This window comes from Stenella coeruleoalba (assembly GCF_951394435.1).
Source record: "Stenella coeruleoalba genome assembly, chromosome: 9".
NCBI classification, from domain to species: Eukaryota; Metazoa; Chordata; class Mammalia; order Artiodactyla; family Delphinidae; genus Stenella; species Stenella coeruleoalba.
Window position 1 is genome coordinate 92,009,119 of NC_137155.1, and position 17,969 is coordinate 92,027,087.

At 37.3% G+C, this 17,969-nt stretch overlaps 1 protein-coding gene across 4 annotated transcripts in view; it reads right to left on the reverse strand.

Annotated features, from left to right (window-relative positions):
* Positions 1-1,588: 1,588 nt before the first annotated feature.
* The window catches only part of BRAF (B-Raf proto-oncogene, serine/threonine kinase), a 164,452-nt gene continuing 148,071 nt past the window's right edge, over positions 1,589-17,969 (reverse strand). Inside the window, exons 18-20 of one of the 4 annotated variants that reach the window (XM_079932159.1) lie at positions 17,120-17,273; positions 8,847-8,989; positions 1,589-5,606 (exon numbers count right to left, since the gene is read on the reverse strand). In XM_079932159.1, coding sequence (XP_079788285.1) covers positions 8,892-8,989; positions 17,120-17,273 — 252 coding nt within the window. In that variant the 3' untranslated portion in view covers positions 1,589-5,606; positions 8,847-8,891. Of the gene's footprint in view, positions 11,176-11,258; positions 17,274-17,969 lie in introns of those variants that run through there. The other 3 variants (XM_079932158.1, XM_079932160.1, XM_079932161.1) reach the window with 3 other exon arrangements.

The following is a 17,969-nucleotide window of genomic DNA, read 5'->3' on the forward strand; positions in this document are numbered from 1 at the left end:
GCAGTGGTTGAGAGTCCGCCTGCCGATGCAGGGGACACGGGTTCGTGCCCCGGTCCGGGAAGATCCCACATGCCACGGAGCGGCTGGGCCCGTGAGCCATGGCCACTGAGCCTGCGCATCCGGAGCCTGTGCTCCGCAACGGGAGAGGCCACAACAGTGAGAGGCCCGTGTACCGCAAAAAAAAAAATGCAGTAGAGTGGCTTAATGACTTGCCCAGAAGCATAACTATTCATATTTTTAATTTAGGTTTTTGACCACCTAGGTGTTGGGAATACCATGCTAAACAAGACAGATGAGAACGTAGATTTTAGGAAGGGCAGACAAGTAGATAAGTGAGATTTACTAATTGCTGTGAAGGAAATAACATTGGGTGCCGGAGATGGTTGATGCTGATCTTTTTGGTGGGCGGGGAAGACATCTGAGCTGAAACCTGAACAAGTAGCAGGAACCAGTTGTGCGGGGTCTGAAGGAAGAGTGCCTCAGGGACAAGGAATAGCGAGAACCAAGGTCTAGGGAGGGACCAAGGTCACCATGTTTAAGGGACAGAAAGTCCAGTGGGGTTCCAGCAGGGGAGGAGAGGGTGGGACTAGATGAGATAATAGGTCATGGTTGCAGGTTTAGATTTTATGTTAAATGCAGTGAGAAAGCTTCTGACAGGCTCTAGGCAGGGGGTGGTCCAATTCGAGTTCCTAGTTCTTAGGTTTTTCACATCCCCCCTTTGGTTCTCCCTAGGTGTTAGAGTGGGCATAATGGCAACAAAAGCTAAGTGGAACAGTTTCACCCTCCCCGCTGCCAGCTCCAGCAGTCCTGAGCCTGTTGCACAGGGTGTCTGAGGCTCTCCTTGGTTTTGTGTTTACTCACCTGTGTAGGAGTGTGCTGTCTCACCTGATAAATATTTATGGTCTTTAAAAGACCGTTAGATCTCTGTGTACTTTTTAGGTTTCATTTATTTGTTGTTCTCCACTGCCGCCACCCCCTGCCACCCGCTGCCACCCCCGCCCCGATGGATGAAAGTTGTTTCGGGAAGGAATACAATCTGCAACAGTGAACTCAAGTAGGATAATCCCATTAGCTTTTTTCCTTAGAAATCAATCAGAGTTGCTTGACTTGAATTAAAAGATAACTTTAAAACTAGCAGTCTTCTAAAGTTGGCCAGTGTGGCCTCCACATGCTGGATCCTCTTTTCCATACCTGGGCTGTGAAATCAGTTTGCACTGATGCAGAAATTGTCCCAGCCCAAGGAATAGGCCTCCACCCTCCTCATATTCTTTCCATTTTATAGATGAGTAAGTTGAGCTGTAGATAGGTAACTTGCCCAAGCTACAAGTTAAGAGAACTGAGGTTCAAATCCTGGTTGTCTGGCTGTAGGTCTGAGTGAGGTAGATGGTGTAAAGCTTTTTGATCATGACCTACCTACTCTAAGAAATAATTTTACATTGTGACCTAGTGTGTGGGTGTATGTACACATACGTACATAAATAATACAAAAGTTTTATGAAAACTTATGTTACATTTTCTTTTATATTCTATTCTACATTTTAAAAAATGGTTGAGACTGATTTTACTACCCACTAATGGGTTTCAACCTGCAGTTTGAAAAACTGGCACAGTGCTTGAGGAACTCAGGCTCTGGAGCCAAACTTGCTTGGTCTGACTCATAGTTCTACCATTTATTTACTTGCTGTGAGTTTGGGCAGACTACTTATTTGAACTGTGCCTCAATATCCTCATTTGTAAAATGGATTAAATAGATTAAATGAGTTAGCACATAAAGCCCTCAGAACTACATCTGGCATGAAGGAATGGAAGCAAATATTATTTCTAGACCATTGGGTCTAAGCTAAGTTTATAGTGACCCTTGAATCCTGGTTTGATTTTTATAGAAAAGCCTCCATATGGAGATAAACTGTAAACATTATTTCAGCAGATGCAGTACCACCCTTCTCCTCTGCCTAAAGCAAGACAGACATTTAGGATGACCTTTTCTTCCTTCCTATTGAGTTGCTAAAAGTACATTCTAAGTCAGTTTTAGTGTGTAGCCTGGTAGATGGACAGATGTACCTTCATAAATGGAAAGGTAGGCAGTGAAAGAATTATTGATGGCAACAGAATATTAAGTGTCAAATTTTAACACACAAATTTGTAAGTTTACTAAGTTTCCTATGGAAACTTGAGTGTAAATACCACAATTGATTACCTAATAAAGTTATGAGACCAGGGAGGTACTGTGTAAGGAACACCTGTTGTGCATGTTCTGGGAAGGTACAGAAGTCATCTTGGTTCCACTTGCTTCTAGAACTATTCTGTAGAAGAGGCTGACCCGGGTACCTTTTGCCACCAATCTCATCAGGAGCTTCAGCAGGACATCAGTGTACAGTGGAGGAAACAGGAGCTCCCTGAGCTGGTACTGACCTGCCTGAGCAACTGGGCCTTTACCTTTTATCACCTGCATGAGCAGTGGGCTTGCTTGCCTGGAGAAGACAGAAGGAGCAAGTGGAATACACCTGGCACAATATCCATTTCTAGCTACAAACTCAATGTCACTCAATTTCACTATAACCATCATCACAACCACAACAAAATTTTATACATACAGTATATATAAAATGCATAGTAGTGATCTTGGAAACAAAAGTCATGACTGAGTCCTGGCTACGTAAGCCTAGGGAAGTCATCCCTGGGGGGATTCATATTCAGTAGCTGATGAGGGGACCATGAAATCTTTAAGGCTGAACCATATAAACTTTTTTTTGGCCGTGCCTCGCAGCTTGTGGGATCTTAGTTCCCCAACCAGGGATTGAACCTGGGCCCCCTGCAGTGGAAGTGCAAAGTCCTAACCACTGGACTGCCAGGGAAGTCCCTAAACCATGTAATCTTTAAGAACTCTTTTGGCTCTAACATTTTACGAATCTAGGAGAACTACACAGCCCAGACAGTAGGCCCAATTACTACAGCCCCTGATAAAATTTCAGAAGAGCTAGTATGGTAGGGTTCTTTATAATAGAATTTTATCACAATAATTAAAAGTTTCATAATTCTGGACTAAATTTTAAGGAAAACTTATAGAATAATGCATTAAGAAATGAATCCACAATTACCCTACTGTAATCATGTATGAAGGTTATTTAAAAATGAGTTTCTGTAATTATTACAGAATTACATTTTTCAGATGAGAAAACTGCAGTTCAGAGAAAATACTTGTCTCAACAGCATTTTATGATTTGCTGGAGAGGCATGAAGACCAGAAACCAGATTCCTCAAATATGTACCATCTTGAAGACTTTTCTGTTTATATTTTTCTCAGACATAGGGTTTCCAGGTAAAGTCTTAAAATTGTTTACCTCTCCTCTGGAAACTGCCTGGTAATATGACATAGCCTTGATGATATTCTAGGTGTCTTTCAAGATTTATGAAATCAAATGCATAAAATCAACTCATGGGGGAAGGTAGCCAGCATTAAAAAAAAAAAAAAGAAGTGTAAAACAGGAGTGCATAGTTTCAAATATATGTATTTGTGTGTACTGTCTGTGTTCCTATAGAAAATGTATTACTGGAAGTTGTGTCAAAAAAGTTTGAAAGATACCAAAGTTCAGAAAATGGAACTTCTACAGACTACTACTTAAACGACTATTACAGCACACACTTCATTTGAGCCACTGGAGGGGAACAGTCAGATCACAGCATCATAAAATGCTTGAGAATAATCACCAACACCAGATAAAAAACTCTACTACAAAAGTGTAGCCGGTGCAATGTACTAGGTATTCATCTTGACAATTTACTTTTAAAATATTTCTCATAAATACCTCTGCCCACCAAGCGGTAACTGGAAACAATGTACACTTCTTAGTTCCTCCACTGCCTGATAGAACTGACCGTCAAAAGCCCTACTTCCATTATTGAATGTGACAGTGCTAGAAAAATGATCTTGATAAAGACTTCTCCATGCAGTCAATCTTTATTATAGCAGTATTCGCATATTCACATCAAGTACATAGAACTTTTTTGCCTTTTATATAGTACAGAGTTTTTAAATAACTTTACACAGAAATAAATTTCTTCAATCTGAATTTCAGCTATCTTTTTTTTAATTCTCCATGCTTTCTATCCAAACTGAACAATATTTTCCATTGTACAAATTTACATGAGAAAAACTCCAAAATACAAGTGAAAGGACCTGAGCAGGAAAGAGAACCCAAAGTATCAAGAAGCGGGGATGGGGAAGAATTGAAAAAAAAAAAATTCAAGCAAACACTGAGGATTAAGGGACAAGAGGGAAACATCATCCGTTTGACTGAAAATAAATGTCTTTTTTTATGAATTGAAAAATAAGCTTTAAAAATAGTTACTCCTTTGTAATTTTCGCAAAGCAGGTATAGAGAGGTCTGTGGACAATTAAAAAGTCCCCATCTTTTCACTGGGCACACCCCAGACTCCATGAGAACCTTTTCAATGCTTGAGCGGAACTGAAGTGAACTAAACCCAAACCTCTGGCAGCAAGAGAGGAGAGGAATGTGAATGTGAATCGCCATAAGGTTTGGAGTAAACCAGGGGCCATTAACTCACTGCAGTTAAAACATGAAGGATTTCCCTTTCCCCTCTCTTACAGAAGAATTGTCCTCAAACCGAGAAATAAGTGAAAGGCGGGGGGTGGGGGTGGGGCGCGGATTTCCTTTTTCTTGGTCCAAACCAAAGAGCAATCATAACTACTAAATAGAATTCAAAGGGACATATGTTAAACAGTTAATTTCAATCTCCTCATAGTTGTACACTCATATTTTATAAGAAACAGCAACTGCTGAGTGAGGAAAGGGTCAGAGTGCACAACAAATGAATGAGCTATGTCACTGTGATAGAGTCCTTCAAATCAGGCGATATGAAGGCCAAGGCGAGACTATAACCTGTGGCATGGCCAAAGGAAACACACAGGACCCAACAAAGGCGTTTTCAAACGAAGGAGGGAAAATTTACAGCATACACACACATACACACCCTGGATGTAAACTAACATAACATGAAGATAAATAAGACATAAAGGTTAGCCATTTATGTTGGTAATTAACATGAATAAAAAGGCATTATATGTTTACATAGCTGGTTTTAATCAGCTACAGAACACAGGCAAATGTATTAGGAAGGAATGATTTTTTAAAAAACCCGTTCACAGCTTAGAATAAAAAGCACACTTATTGCACTCTTAACATTTTATTTCAGGTAATTATAGTTTATTTCCCACCCTCACATCAATTCTTCCCTACCCCTAGACTTACTCCCATACCCTCCCCCCTCCCATTTTGGTCCATTTTGTCTACACCTGTGCCTAGACTGTGAGCTTTGTTGCTTATGCTAGTCTGACGTTTCCTCTTATGTAACACATACTCCACCAAAACACAAGTGGGTTAAAAAAAGCTTAACACACAAATGTAACACAATAATTCTCAAAACAAAACCAACTTACTAAGCAACTTACTCATAAGCCCTATCTCCACTCCTGTAAACAGAACACTTCCTCTGCTCCACCTCTTCAGTGAATTTCATGCCCAATTCCCTACATAGATTCTGTGATGAGAACCAGCCACTCGCGGGTGCTGGACAATGTGCTCAGCCTGCCAGGAGAAGCAGATGGTTTGCACAAATCTTTTTTTTTTATGCTAACATGAATAAACATATTTTAGTTCTTTGTTTTCAAAGAGTACTTCAACCTACAGAATTCTTAAGAAAAAAAAGCATCACAAAAAAACCCAGATACACTCACTGGCTGTGTCCTCATGCACAACTGGTTATATCATTGTAATTAGTCAAAACTGCTAAATAAAATTAAACATTTTAATGAAACTGATTTAGTAATAAGACTAAGTTAACAGTTGGGTAAAGGGGGTCAAAATGTTAAAAAAAAGTATTACAAGAACAACAGCTGAAATTGTGGATACTGAAATAAATGATACACTCAATCAATTTTTTGAGGTAGAGACTAACCACCCCTAAGCGTTCTAAAATAAACCACTGTTACCTTAATTTAAGATTTTAGGACTTAGTTTCTGTCCTCTTCTACATTAAAAACACCTGATAGAAACTGTTAATTGCCACAACTGGCAAAATTTAGGACTGAAATTCAATTTAAATGTTTTCCCAAACAGAAGTGAAAATTGATTATCTTCAAACAACAAAACAAAGCTTACTCTCTAGTGTACTAATAAAACAAAAATCTTACCAGTATTTTCAATTTACCAGAGCTAGCAACATGGAATATGAGTACACTGGCCACTTCACTCTCCTCTGGGGGCCAATATACAATCAGGCAGAGATGCTACTGCACCCCTCGGGTGCTCAACAACCTATGGGCATTAGTAATACTCCTTAGTGAAACGTCTAGAGAACTTGCTGAAGCCTTTCTTGGGGGTGGCAAGGAATCAAGATACTAGAAGCACACCATGGAGTGTGTCCAGTTCACACCCGCCAGCCTTATGTCCCCTCATAGAGGAGCCCTTGGAGATTCCACCTGGCCCCCAGAGCATTAGCAAGACAGTCCCACTTAATTTGCAAACAAATCCTGAGAGGCAAGTTTATATTTCAAACTCTGGTCAGTGTCTAGGTTGGCAGCAGTACTATGGGAACTGAGAAAATCAAATTCTGTCCTATATGTTAATTTCATCCTTCTCACTAGTTAATACATATGACTGCTGCCCAGCATATAGTAACTTCAACCCTAAACTACAGCAATTTCTTAAAATGTCTGTCAAACATTCCTGTTATATAAAAGTTCCATGCTTTGAAGAACCTATGGGAGTAGAAAAAGTTTCTCTAGAAATGTCACTGAATTATGATTTCAACCTATTTGCTCTATGTGATAAATATATCTGACTATACTAGGGATTATGTGCTTTAAAAAAATAATCTTGTTCACTGAAAATTTACCTGTGTGTTTTCTCATTTTTTTAAACATGATTTTGGCTATAAACTCTTTAGTGCATTTATCTTTGCAGTCTAAATTGCACGCTAAAAAATATTAACACAGCTGAGTTAGACCAGGGTGGCTGCTCTCTTCACAAATCACTGATTTCTGCTAAAATTTTAGCTTTTTTATTGCATCATGAAGGCACAGGAAGATCATTTGGCAAATTGTCAAGGTATTTTTCTAGAGCCTTACCTACACCATTTCAATGTATGACCTGTAAGCTATTTGCTGTTTATACTCACAGTAAACTTTCCATGTCTGGCTATGGTTTTTTTGTTTGTTTTGCTTTTTACTAGTCTAATGGTTGAAATTGCTATTCTCAAAGTGCTGATTTTCTAGCACAAAGAATGCCAATTTGGACAAAGAAGAGAAACTTGCAAAATGGGTCATCATTCTACCCTCTTAACTGGGCAGTCTCTCTACAGGAGCATCTGTGCATGTGATGAAGCTGCGGCTAACTCATTATGAAGATGTACTGTCTTGCTAAGCCTACCAAAAATTAAAATTATATCACTGTTAGTGAAGTGTTACCATTAACTATTTAATTTCATGCAACCGATATAAGGTTAAAAATTCTGAAACGTACCCCTAAAGAGATTCTGGCATCACTTTCAACAACATTCAGATACTCTGAGCTACATTTGTCAGTATTACTGCTTAAATGTATAATGCCCTTTAGGACAAAATGAGAAGGCTCAAATACAAGTACACATAAAAGTTAAAATCTTAAATCATCTTCATGTTCTAGAGCTCCTGACTTTTCATATTTTAAAATAAATAACTATTCATTACCTCATTCTGAGGAGGTAGTTTTAGAAGAGGTCACCTGAACCCTGCAATGTGTTTCAAAGTAAAGCTAAATGAGGTGTGCACAAGGCTGGAGAGGTGAATGTACGGGAGGGGCAGGTGAGATCTGAGGAGGGGTATGCAGCAGTTCCAAAATTGCCTGATGAGTAAAAGATAACATTGTGTGATAAAGAGCTGTGACCGCACCAAACAAGAATCTAGGAAATATTTACAAAGTTTCAGGTTGACAGTGTTGAAGTCTTGGATCTTTATTACTAAGTAACTGCTCTTTCTTTTCCAACACTGACATAAATATAACACGTATACTAAAGTATATGGGATTTTATCTTCTAGCTTGCCTTAGCATGTCCTACCAGATCGCAAACACAACCAGGGATTGGATGTTAAGGAACCAGAGTTTGACAGCGAGACAGAATCTTCTTTTAAGAGTGCACTTAAGTACAAATGATTACAGTGGATTTTCTATTCACAAAATCCCTTTTATAAATTACTTTTTGGTCAATATTATTTCAGTGGTAAAAGTTTAGACCCTAGACTAGTTTAATGATGAAAAAGTCCATCAGGAATACTACATACTTTAAAACAATCTTTTATGGTTACTCTGGAATTTTTCAGAAGGTGTCACCTCTCCTTATCCAAAATAAAATACACTACAGAAGGCACTGCAGCCGCCTTACAGGAAAGACAGATAAGTGCAGCCTTACAAGCCTGTCAGTAAAGCAGCCACATAATATCGATACAAACTACTCATAAAGTGCACTGCACAACAAACAAGGAGTTCTTCCCTTGTATTTTCTTAGGAGCTCAAGTCTATCTGTAGTCTAAGCATCAAAAAAAGCATGTAAAACTCAGGGGAAATTCCTTTTCCATGCCATTTGTAAACTAGAGAAAAAGTATTTAATGGAGAAAAGGAAGAAAAGGGAAATGCTAAAATTTTATTTTTATTTTTTAAGGGCTCTATACAAATCTCTCAAGAATACCCTGAGCCTGGCTTCTGGGCACAGCTTCATTTAAGAAATGAGATTTTTCAAATGAGATAGCAATGTATTCTAAAAAGAAAGGGAAGAAAACAGTGTTTAATCACCTTGAATTTTGTGTTGAAAACTCCAATGCTAAGCTCCCTCCATAACTAGCTCCTGTGCTGGCTCCTGCCGTGCTCAGGGAGGGAGTCCTGCACTAGAAGCTCCGGCAGGACACGCCTACTGTTCAAGCCCAGCTCTCTCCAATCTAGGAAAAGGTAACACAAGCATGTTCAAAAGCATCTGTGGGGACATATTTAAAAAGAAAAATAAACAATGCTTTTAAAAGAGAGGCAGCATTATGCACACAAGATGCTCTTCAAATCAGCACAAATCATTTTCATTCTTGCAATTTCTCAATTTTGTAAGATACTGCTCTGCTCACGAAAGACTAAAGAACACACTGCTTTTCAAACTCGTTAATAACTTGAGGATTATTTCCCATTTTACTGGGACAATCTTTTACAAGTCCATGGAATTTTCAACAGGCCTTCCTCTGAATATAGGTAACGTAGCAAGAAATCATCTAATGACAGTAAGCTTTAATAGGCTGAAAAATAGCGGGGCAATTTACAATTTGAAAACTTTAAATAATTTCTAATTCCCTGATTTATTTTATAGGTCCTGTCTAATTTCTTTCAGGTCCTTCACTACATAGCTTGGTTGGGCTAGGTACGTTTGATTTACATTCCTAAATCTTGATAAGAGTCCAGATTCATGATAAGGGGGGTATTTGCCATTAATACATCCAGAGTCACTTTCTTTGCTACTACTGTGATTTATACCACACTTCAGTAAAGGTCAAGGGAAGTTATGACTAGGTTATATTCCCCATTTATAAAGATAAGGAACAAGTTCTTAATACCACAGCAGTTCTTTCTATAAAAACAACTGATGTCAGGCTTTTCACATCCTCCCTCAGTCCCAATACACCTAAAATTGCTCTATTCTCTGCCTGGGGGACTCGGCTGCCAAAGTTAACCAACCTTTTGAAGACCAGGCTTGGGAAAAAAGGAAGGAGGAGAATGAATGGAGACACCACCATTTTTATTTGAGGTTGCATATGCTAGATCAAAGACTAGAAAGAAAATGTAGGATGTAGTGCAGGAGTTAGTTGGAAGAAACAATGAGATATTAGTAAAGATGTTAGTGTGGATCCAGCAAGTACCATTAATTTAAAAATTATAAATATTTGTCATTATGCTAAGACTCCCCATATATTTAGGTAGAGAAAAGGATACTGATCTTTCTTTAAAAGTTGTTTATATAACAAAAATACAATTTTCCAGGATATATAATTCTAGTGGGAAGTATTATTTTATTCCAATTCAATTAAATCTGAAAATTATTTTGTTTTTAATAAAAATATAATAGAAGAAATTCAGAAATTAAAACTTGTACCTTACATTTAAATTATATAAATGTCTCACATTCAAAACTGTTATCAAGCAGTTCTGTAGGCTTTTAATTAGATACAGGCATTTTGTGCCCTGGACAAAGTAGCCACATAAGTAATTGGTGACTGGAAGAGCTTAGGAGGAAGATATCAATTGTATTTTCCTGAGAACTTGCTACATCGTGGAGAAAAAAAATCCCCAAACACTCGTCTTCATTGCTGGACCCAATGGGAAAAGAAGGCAATGTGCGCCAGAGCTTCCAGTCTGCCCGCCAGGCAGAGCCTGAGTGAGCGAGGAAACAAAGGCCAGAGACCCAGCAGGTCAGGAAAAAGATGCAGCATTCCCTTTTCCTCTACACCAAAACCTACCTCCTCATCTCTCACCCTCCATTTAAATAAAATAGCTTCATTTTGGTAAAAATTTATCAAGGACTGAACATGCACCATACAGGAAGGGCATGCTGCATTTTTGTTCCATCCCTCAGAAATTAACCAGTGGTGGCTAGGGGAAAGAGCTCCACAACAAAATCCCAGAACAGGAAAGAGAACGAGGCTTGGTGATTGCAACTGCCCCATCAGATGATCAGCCACATATTGATCTGGTGGTTAGAAGGGCAAAGTTGACTGGCAGACTTTCCAGAGCAAATCTCCCAAGCTGTAGCAGCAGTTTCTTTCCATCATGCCTGACCATCAAAAGGTCAGAACTCAGGGTCTCCTCTTTCTTCCTGGGAGTGGGCAGACTTGTATGCACGTGGTATTTGTGTTGAAGAAGAAACACTGGCAGCAGAGAATTCTAGTTCCTAAAACATTCTTCCCTCTTTTGTTGGATGGGAAATTCCATTCTGTTCCACACCAGCTTATGCATTGAAAATTTTTATCTTTAAAAAGAGTTAAGGAACAGAACTGTGTTTTGATGTTAACAAATTGTACGAACACAAGACTTAAATAAGAGTAGATGCTGTCATGATGGTGTGGCTACTTGAAGGCTGCAAATTCTCCTGTAGAGGGAGGACAAGAGCTAATTTTAAAAAAGTTATCTCAAATAACCTAGAGACACAGAAAAGCCTCATGGAAACCTCACTGAAAGGTGACTAGCTATATGTTACAAATCTAGCAACGACATCACTAATTTAAAAGTAAAAAAGGCTGTAACCATGAAAGACGACAACTTATATAGGATATTAAGTCTGTAGATAATTTCCCAGTTGGGTTTTACATGCTATGATTCTAATCAAGCTGAAACAGTTCCAATGAACAAAACTTCTCAGTAACTGACGGTAAAACAGTAAGGCTGATTTGTAGAACACTTCCCACCTAAATTATCAACTCATTTTCATTATTATAATGCCACTATTAGGAAGGAAGAAGCAGGAATTATTCTCATTTTGTAAAAGATAAAATTCACAGGTCAAATGATCTGTCCACATCACACATTTGAACGAAGGAAAGGAAGTTCAGACCTCTCCCATTTGTAGTTCATTTCACCTTTTAAACTACCAAAAAATTACTTATAGGCACATGTCAATGAACATTATTCTCAGCATAAAAATGTTTTTAACCACAAAGACCCTCTGAGGTACTGCACTCTTTTGCTTACTGAATTTGGGGGCTTCATGCCTTATTTTTCACCTACTATTTTGTCCACAGCTTCTACTTCAAACTAGGGTTCCTCTTATTAAATACACCACAGTTAATTTCTGGGGGTTGGTTGATAACTGACAGCTATCAGAATTTAGTGAGCCTTAACATCATTTTTCTGTAACATAGCTTCTGATGAGGATCCAAGCAATCATTTATATGAATACACTGTTTAATCGAGGAATAATCTATGTTTTCTGATTGCTGTTCGATTTCAACTGGTGTACCAGAGAACACTGGCATGTTCCAACAAACAATGGATTGCTAACGACTGGCTGACTGAACCCTCAGATTGTATGCTGATAATATTAGCAACTACTCGAGTGTCTATTATAGTATACCAGATGCCTCACTCAACACTATACACATTTGCATCTGATCCTCATAATAACTCTATGAAGCAGGTACTATTACTTCTCTTTAATTTATAGAGGAGCAAGCTGGGATTTTAAGTAACTTGCCAGAAATCTCACAGCCAGAAAATGGCAGAGTTGGAATGTAAAGCCAGGTGCTGACTCCAAAGTCCAAGGTCTTAACAATTAACAGACCCCCTAAATGATTTTCAATAATTAATAATTTGCTTTCCTGTTCTGAATACAACTACTAATTGGACTGCAGACAGCGATACTATCTCTTTCCATCTAAGGATTCCTTTCAACAATTAACCAAGGTATTTTGAGTCAAAAGATCAAGGAAGGGTAAAACATTTATTACCCTTCATATTTAAAGTTAAAAGAACTGGGGAAATTGGCACTGATTGGAAGGAAAAAAAGTCAAATTACTAAGACCCTGGAGAGTAAAACATTTAGAGCATAATCATAGGAGGCTATTATGTTAACAGAGACTCTAGAAATACATAAACATCCTTATTATCTTTGCTTATGGTTTTATGGTTGCTATTTTTTCAGAAGTATTTTAATACATTTCTTAAAAGCAATTTTCGACAGTTTTTATGAGTAGTCACTGTATCTAACAGAACCTAAAACTCCTTAAAGGAAGCCAATGTGAAAACAGGATTTGCTTAACAGAAATCTTTATAAAAAATGGCTAGAATTCATCTATTAAGTGAGAAAATATCAGAAAATGATAAACTCTAAGCCCAAATCTTATATACCATGTTAAAAATAACTTAAAAAAATCTTCAGATGTTTCCTACTCATTATTACAATTAGACACTCCATTTCATTTAACAGTGTTCTCTACAAACTTAAATATTAGCCTTAAAAATACAAACACACAAAACAACCCCCCAAAGCACAAAATCTTGCCAACAAACTCCAAATCAAATACCAATAAAGCAAACACTAAAGATCTCGCTACCAGAGTCTACTGCTTCTAATGGAATGTGGTTCTTTTCATAATCAGACTTCAGGTCCAGGGGGGTAAAAAAAAGACAAAAAGGACTCATAGTTTAGAGAGCAATAAAATAAAACTCCTTCTACATATGTCCCTGAAATCACAGAAAATTTAAGGAAAAGACAGGGTAACAGGAGATGGATCTGCTATTGGAAAAAAAAAATTTTTTTTTCTTGCTTATTCCTCCTTGCATATCAGGAAATCTCTACTATCCCAACTCCTACCCTATTTTATTTGAGGTAAGAGCCAACTCTGCTTGTGTGAAGTTGTTTGAAGTGAAACATCTAGATATTCTGACTTTAAAATAATTTAATTATTAACCAAAAAATCAAGCAGAGGCCAAAATGAAACTTTTTAAATAACCTCCTTTTTGGCTGAGAATAACCTAAGCTCTATTTTCCATTTGACTTTATTAAGGAATGGGGCAAAGAACACTTGGGAAGATCCCAAGATTTCAGACACCTCCAATATCATGCTTTGTTAATTTGAAAGCTAAGGACTTGATTAACTAGTTTTAAGATATTACTAATCACCCTTAATTCTAGAATTAAATGTATTTCAGTGGCTGTTACACATATAATTTGATAAAGAATTCCTTAAAGATTAAATATGCTGTGAAAAATCTAACACGTTATTTTGTACGTAAATAAATCCCTGTCTTAGATGTAGGGGGGCAGTCATTTGAAACTAGAATAAGTCCCATTCTTTTTTTGTGGTGACCTTTCAGGCAGTTTCTAAAGGATGAGGAACATTCTGCCAGAGACACACTGGACTTCTTAAAATTCTTAGAGAAATGATCACAGGAGAGATGAAATATTTAGTAAAAGAAAAAGTACCATAGAAATGTTCAGTAATTCTCAAATAAGACTGTAACTGACAAAACGTTTTAGTCATGAAATACTCTTTTCATAACACTTAAAAAAAAAAGGCAGATCATTTCCTTAAATTGAGTGTGATCTACTTGAGAGAAAGGCCATTTAATAAGCAAGTGTGTTAAATAGTCACTATTTTAAAGAGAATGACTTTAACTACTGGTTTAGTATTTAAATGGTTGGTACAATCCTGTAATATCCGAAAACAAACAAACCTGAAGTATTTGAGTTAAATGCTGTGATCCCTAAACTACTTAAAACCAAGAAGACAAACCTCATTCCTCATCACTGACTGGTAAAACTTTTAAAATGTAAAACAAATTTTATAAAATGGCTGCCTTCTGAAGAAGGATATCAACTTTAATGAAAAGATCTGAGGCTTCAGGTTTTAGGAAAGAAGCCGTCAGCTGCAAGATAATGAATGTCCTTCTGTTTCAATTCCTTAGTCAAAAAGATTAACTCTACACATGGTTAGGAAAATAATGTTTTTCTTATTTGGAGAATACATCTAAAACTCAGTATCAAACAGACAAACGGCAACAACAGAAAGGGAAACTACCATGTATCATTCTAATGCTTTCTACTTCTCCAGATCCATGTTATTTATATATTTCACCTGCTCTATTTTTAATGTTCTCCCAATAACATTTCCAGTGGGCCCAATTTGGAAAGAAGAGAATTACTATGCAGTCCTTTGAAGGCATGTTCAAATGTCAATGGGATGGTATTATGCAGTGGTCCCCAACCTTTTTGGCACCAGGGACCGGTTTCGTGGAAGACAATTTTTCCACGGACGGGGTCGGGGGAATGGTTTCAGGATGATTCAAGCACATTACATTTATTGTGCACTTTATTTCTATTATTACATTGTAATATATAATGAAATAATTATACAATTCACCATAATGCTGACAGGAGGTGGAGCTCAGGTGGTAATGTGAGCGATGGGAAGCAGCTGTAAATACAGACAAAGCTTCGCTCCATTGCCTGCCACTCACCTCCTGCTGTGCGGCCCAGGGATTGGGGACCCCTGGTATAATGAGTTTTCTGAGCAGCTCTAAGAGTTTAGCAAATGCCCTCTGGCAAAGGAGACTGGTAAAGAAAGGAAGGAAAAGTGTCAAATGCAGATGTGGGGAGCTGGGTAGTATTTAGTGTGGGTAGTGTTGGGGGGAAAAAAAGAGAGTGAACAAAGAAAGGAAGATAAAAGTGAAGAAAGTATGCTGAGGAATTATGAAAGAGCTCTGTCAATAAAAAGATCCTTTGACTCTTGTGCCTCAAAATGCCCAAACCTTTGAGCATTCCACAGACCAAGTCAATTTGTAAAAACTTTGTTAGCTACATGCTTGCTATTCAATTTGTGAATAAATAAAACCCAATCTAATAGTTACTAATAATCACATCTTTAGCGTCACTGGAAGATTTAGAAATCACACACTTTTATGTTTCTGAATAAGTCACATTCTTTTATGACTTTCTTATTCTCATTTTTTAAAATACAATAAACGTTCTTTTTCACTACTCTTCCTACATTCAAAGTCATGAATTGATTTCTAAAAACATGAATGGCATTATTTATCTTAAGATACCCAAATGGGGGGGCACAAGGTATGCCAAACTTATCACTGAGTGGTTTCCCTGGATGAAATCTAACTTATTCAAATAAAGAAAATATTTCAAAAATTTATTTGTGATACTTACAAGACTAAATTATCACTAAAGTCCTCCCGATTTTCTTCTTTATTGGCTTCCAAGAAGGATGGCATTTATGCAAATGCCATCTGTGTGCCCCTGAATAACCCTGGAACTGTCAGTTATATTTAATATCATCACAACTCCAAACTGAGTAAATGAAGATGTATTTAAGAGGCTGGCTTTGGTCCCTAGGCTGACTCTGAAGTAGAGACGGTGATTTCTTTGATGACAGCAATGCTGCTTCTTTCACTTTTGATTCCCGGTAAGATTCTGGTTCACAGTAAGAATATACTGACTGCCACATTACAGTTATTTTCTACATAAGAAAGTGTAAGCATTAGAAAGCGCTAAACGTACTACACACACACACACACACACACACACACACACACACACACACACACACACCGTGGAATAAAAAAAACAATTCATACATTCATAATAAGGAGGACAGAGACACACGGATAAGTCATTGCTAATATGCATCATGAGAGGTGAGTATAACCTAAAATAATAATTTTTAAAAAATCTATTACCTGGTTGTTTGGCAACCACAGTTATCTAAAAGAAGAACAAAACAAACCTACAAGTTCTCACAGAATTCTGTGGAACTTTTTGGAAGGAAGAGGAGGCAATGCATTTGTAAGGAAATTCGACTTCTGCATTGTGTAAGACATCCTTAATATATAAAGAAATATTAGCTAAAAATCCAAAGTTAAACCATGTTACTCATGTCAAACATGCCACTCAGCAATATCTCTGGTTACCTGTACCCATAATTTATACTGCTCTAAGGGAATAAAGGACAACTATATTTTCCAAACTGTATTAACAAAAAGAAATAGTTATAAGAAAAAATATTAAGAATAAAAATAAGCTTATTCAATTTTAGTGACTCCTAATTAGACCTGTTCAGTTTACCTTCACTAACACAGCCTAACCTACTGTCAGCTTCCCACCTGCCATCACACACACAGGTGGCAGCGTTGTTCTTGGAGCCCCTAATGGACGCAGGACAGCTAACAGCAAAAGGTGAGTGAGGAAAGTTTAACTGAAGTTTAATAATTAGAATAATCAAGTAAACAAAATAAACTTGGAACGGGAAGTAAAACCTCTGGAAAAGGTACTGTGAATTTTCAGCAATGTCTGAGAACTTCAAAAACCCTTCGATGTTGAAACTCTAATGCTAAGTATGAATTTTAGATTGGCAAAACAATTATATCCAGTCTTTAAAAACATACATGTTCTTTTGTTCACCTTAAAAAAAAAAGAATATCCTATTCAATTTAACAAATATGTAAGCAAACATATGTTCACTTTCCTTTGTCCCTACCGTCCTACACTCTGTCACTCATTTAGTTTGTTAAATGGACAGGAAACGCACCATATCCCCCTGCTTGGATGGGTGTTTTTGGAGAAGCACAAGCATACAGACTAAAATCCTCTGTTTGGAAGCCAGCCCGATTCAAAGAGGGTTCGGATGCACTGCGGTGAATTTTTGGCAATGAGCGGGCCAGCAGCTCAATAGAGGCGAGAATCTAAAAAAAGAAAAAAAGAAAGAATGATGAAAATCTAGGTGGTGTTAATCTTTAAGAGCCCCATCATACTCTACAAGAAAGCATATGAAATCTTATAATACATTGTTTTCACTATTATCTCAAATGCCTGGAAAATAGTAAAGAAACTGATACTTTTCCTTAAAAAGAAGAGAAAATTACCAAACTATTACAGCTTTACTCTCTATAAACTGAATGGGAAAAGTAACCCATAGTTAGCTTTTCTTTACATTTTATAATTTTAGATCATTTGCCAGCCTTGAAACAGTAAATAAAAAAAAATTTAAAATCAATTATATACCTATTTCTCACAGACCACAAGTCCCTTTTGGGGAGAAGATGGAGCATAAATAACGAAAGCACTATATAACTTCATAAACAGAACCATTAGAGCAACTTATTCTTTAAAGAAATTTAGTAATGGGAAATGTCTTACACACACATAATTAAAAACAGGGCCCCAATGACCCAGAATGCCAGCACCACAGGAGTGAGAAGTGACAGATGAATACCCATAAGTGAAAGAAAAGATAGGAAAACTCTACAACTAGACACCAATGCACAAAATGTATAAATACAGCACATTTTTAAGGTACAAAGAAACCGGTTATGACTCTTGAAGGCATACAGTATGATAATGCATGAAACATACATATAAAAGGCTTGGCACAATGCCTG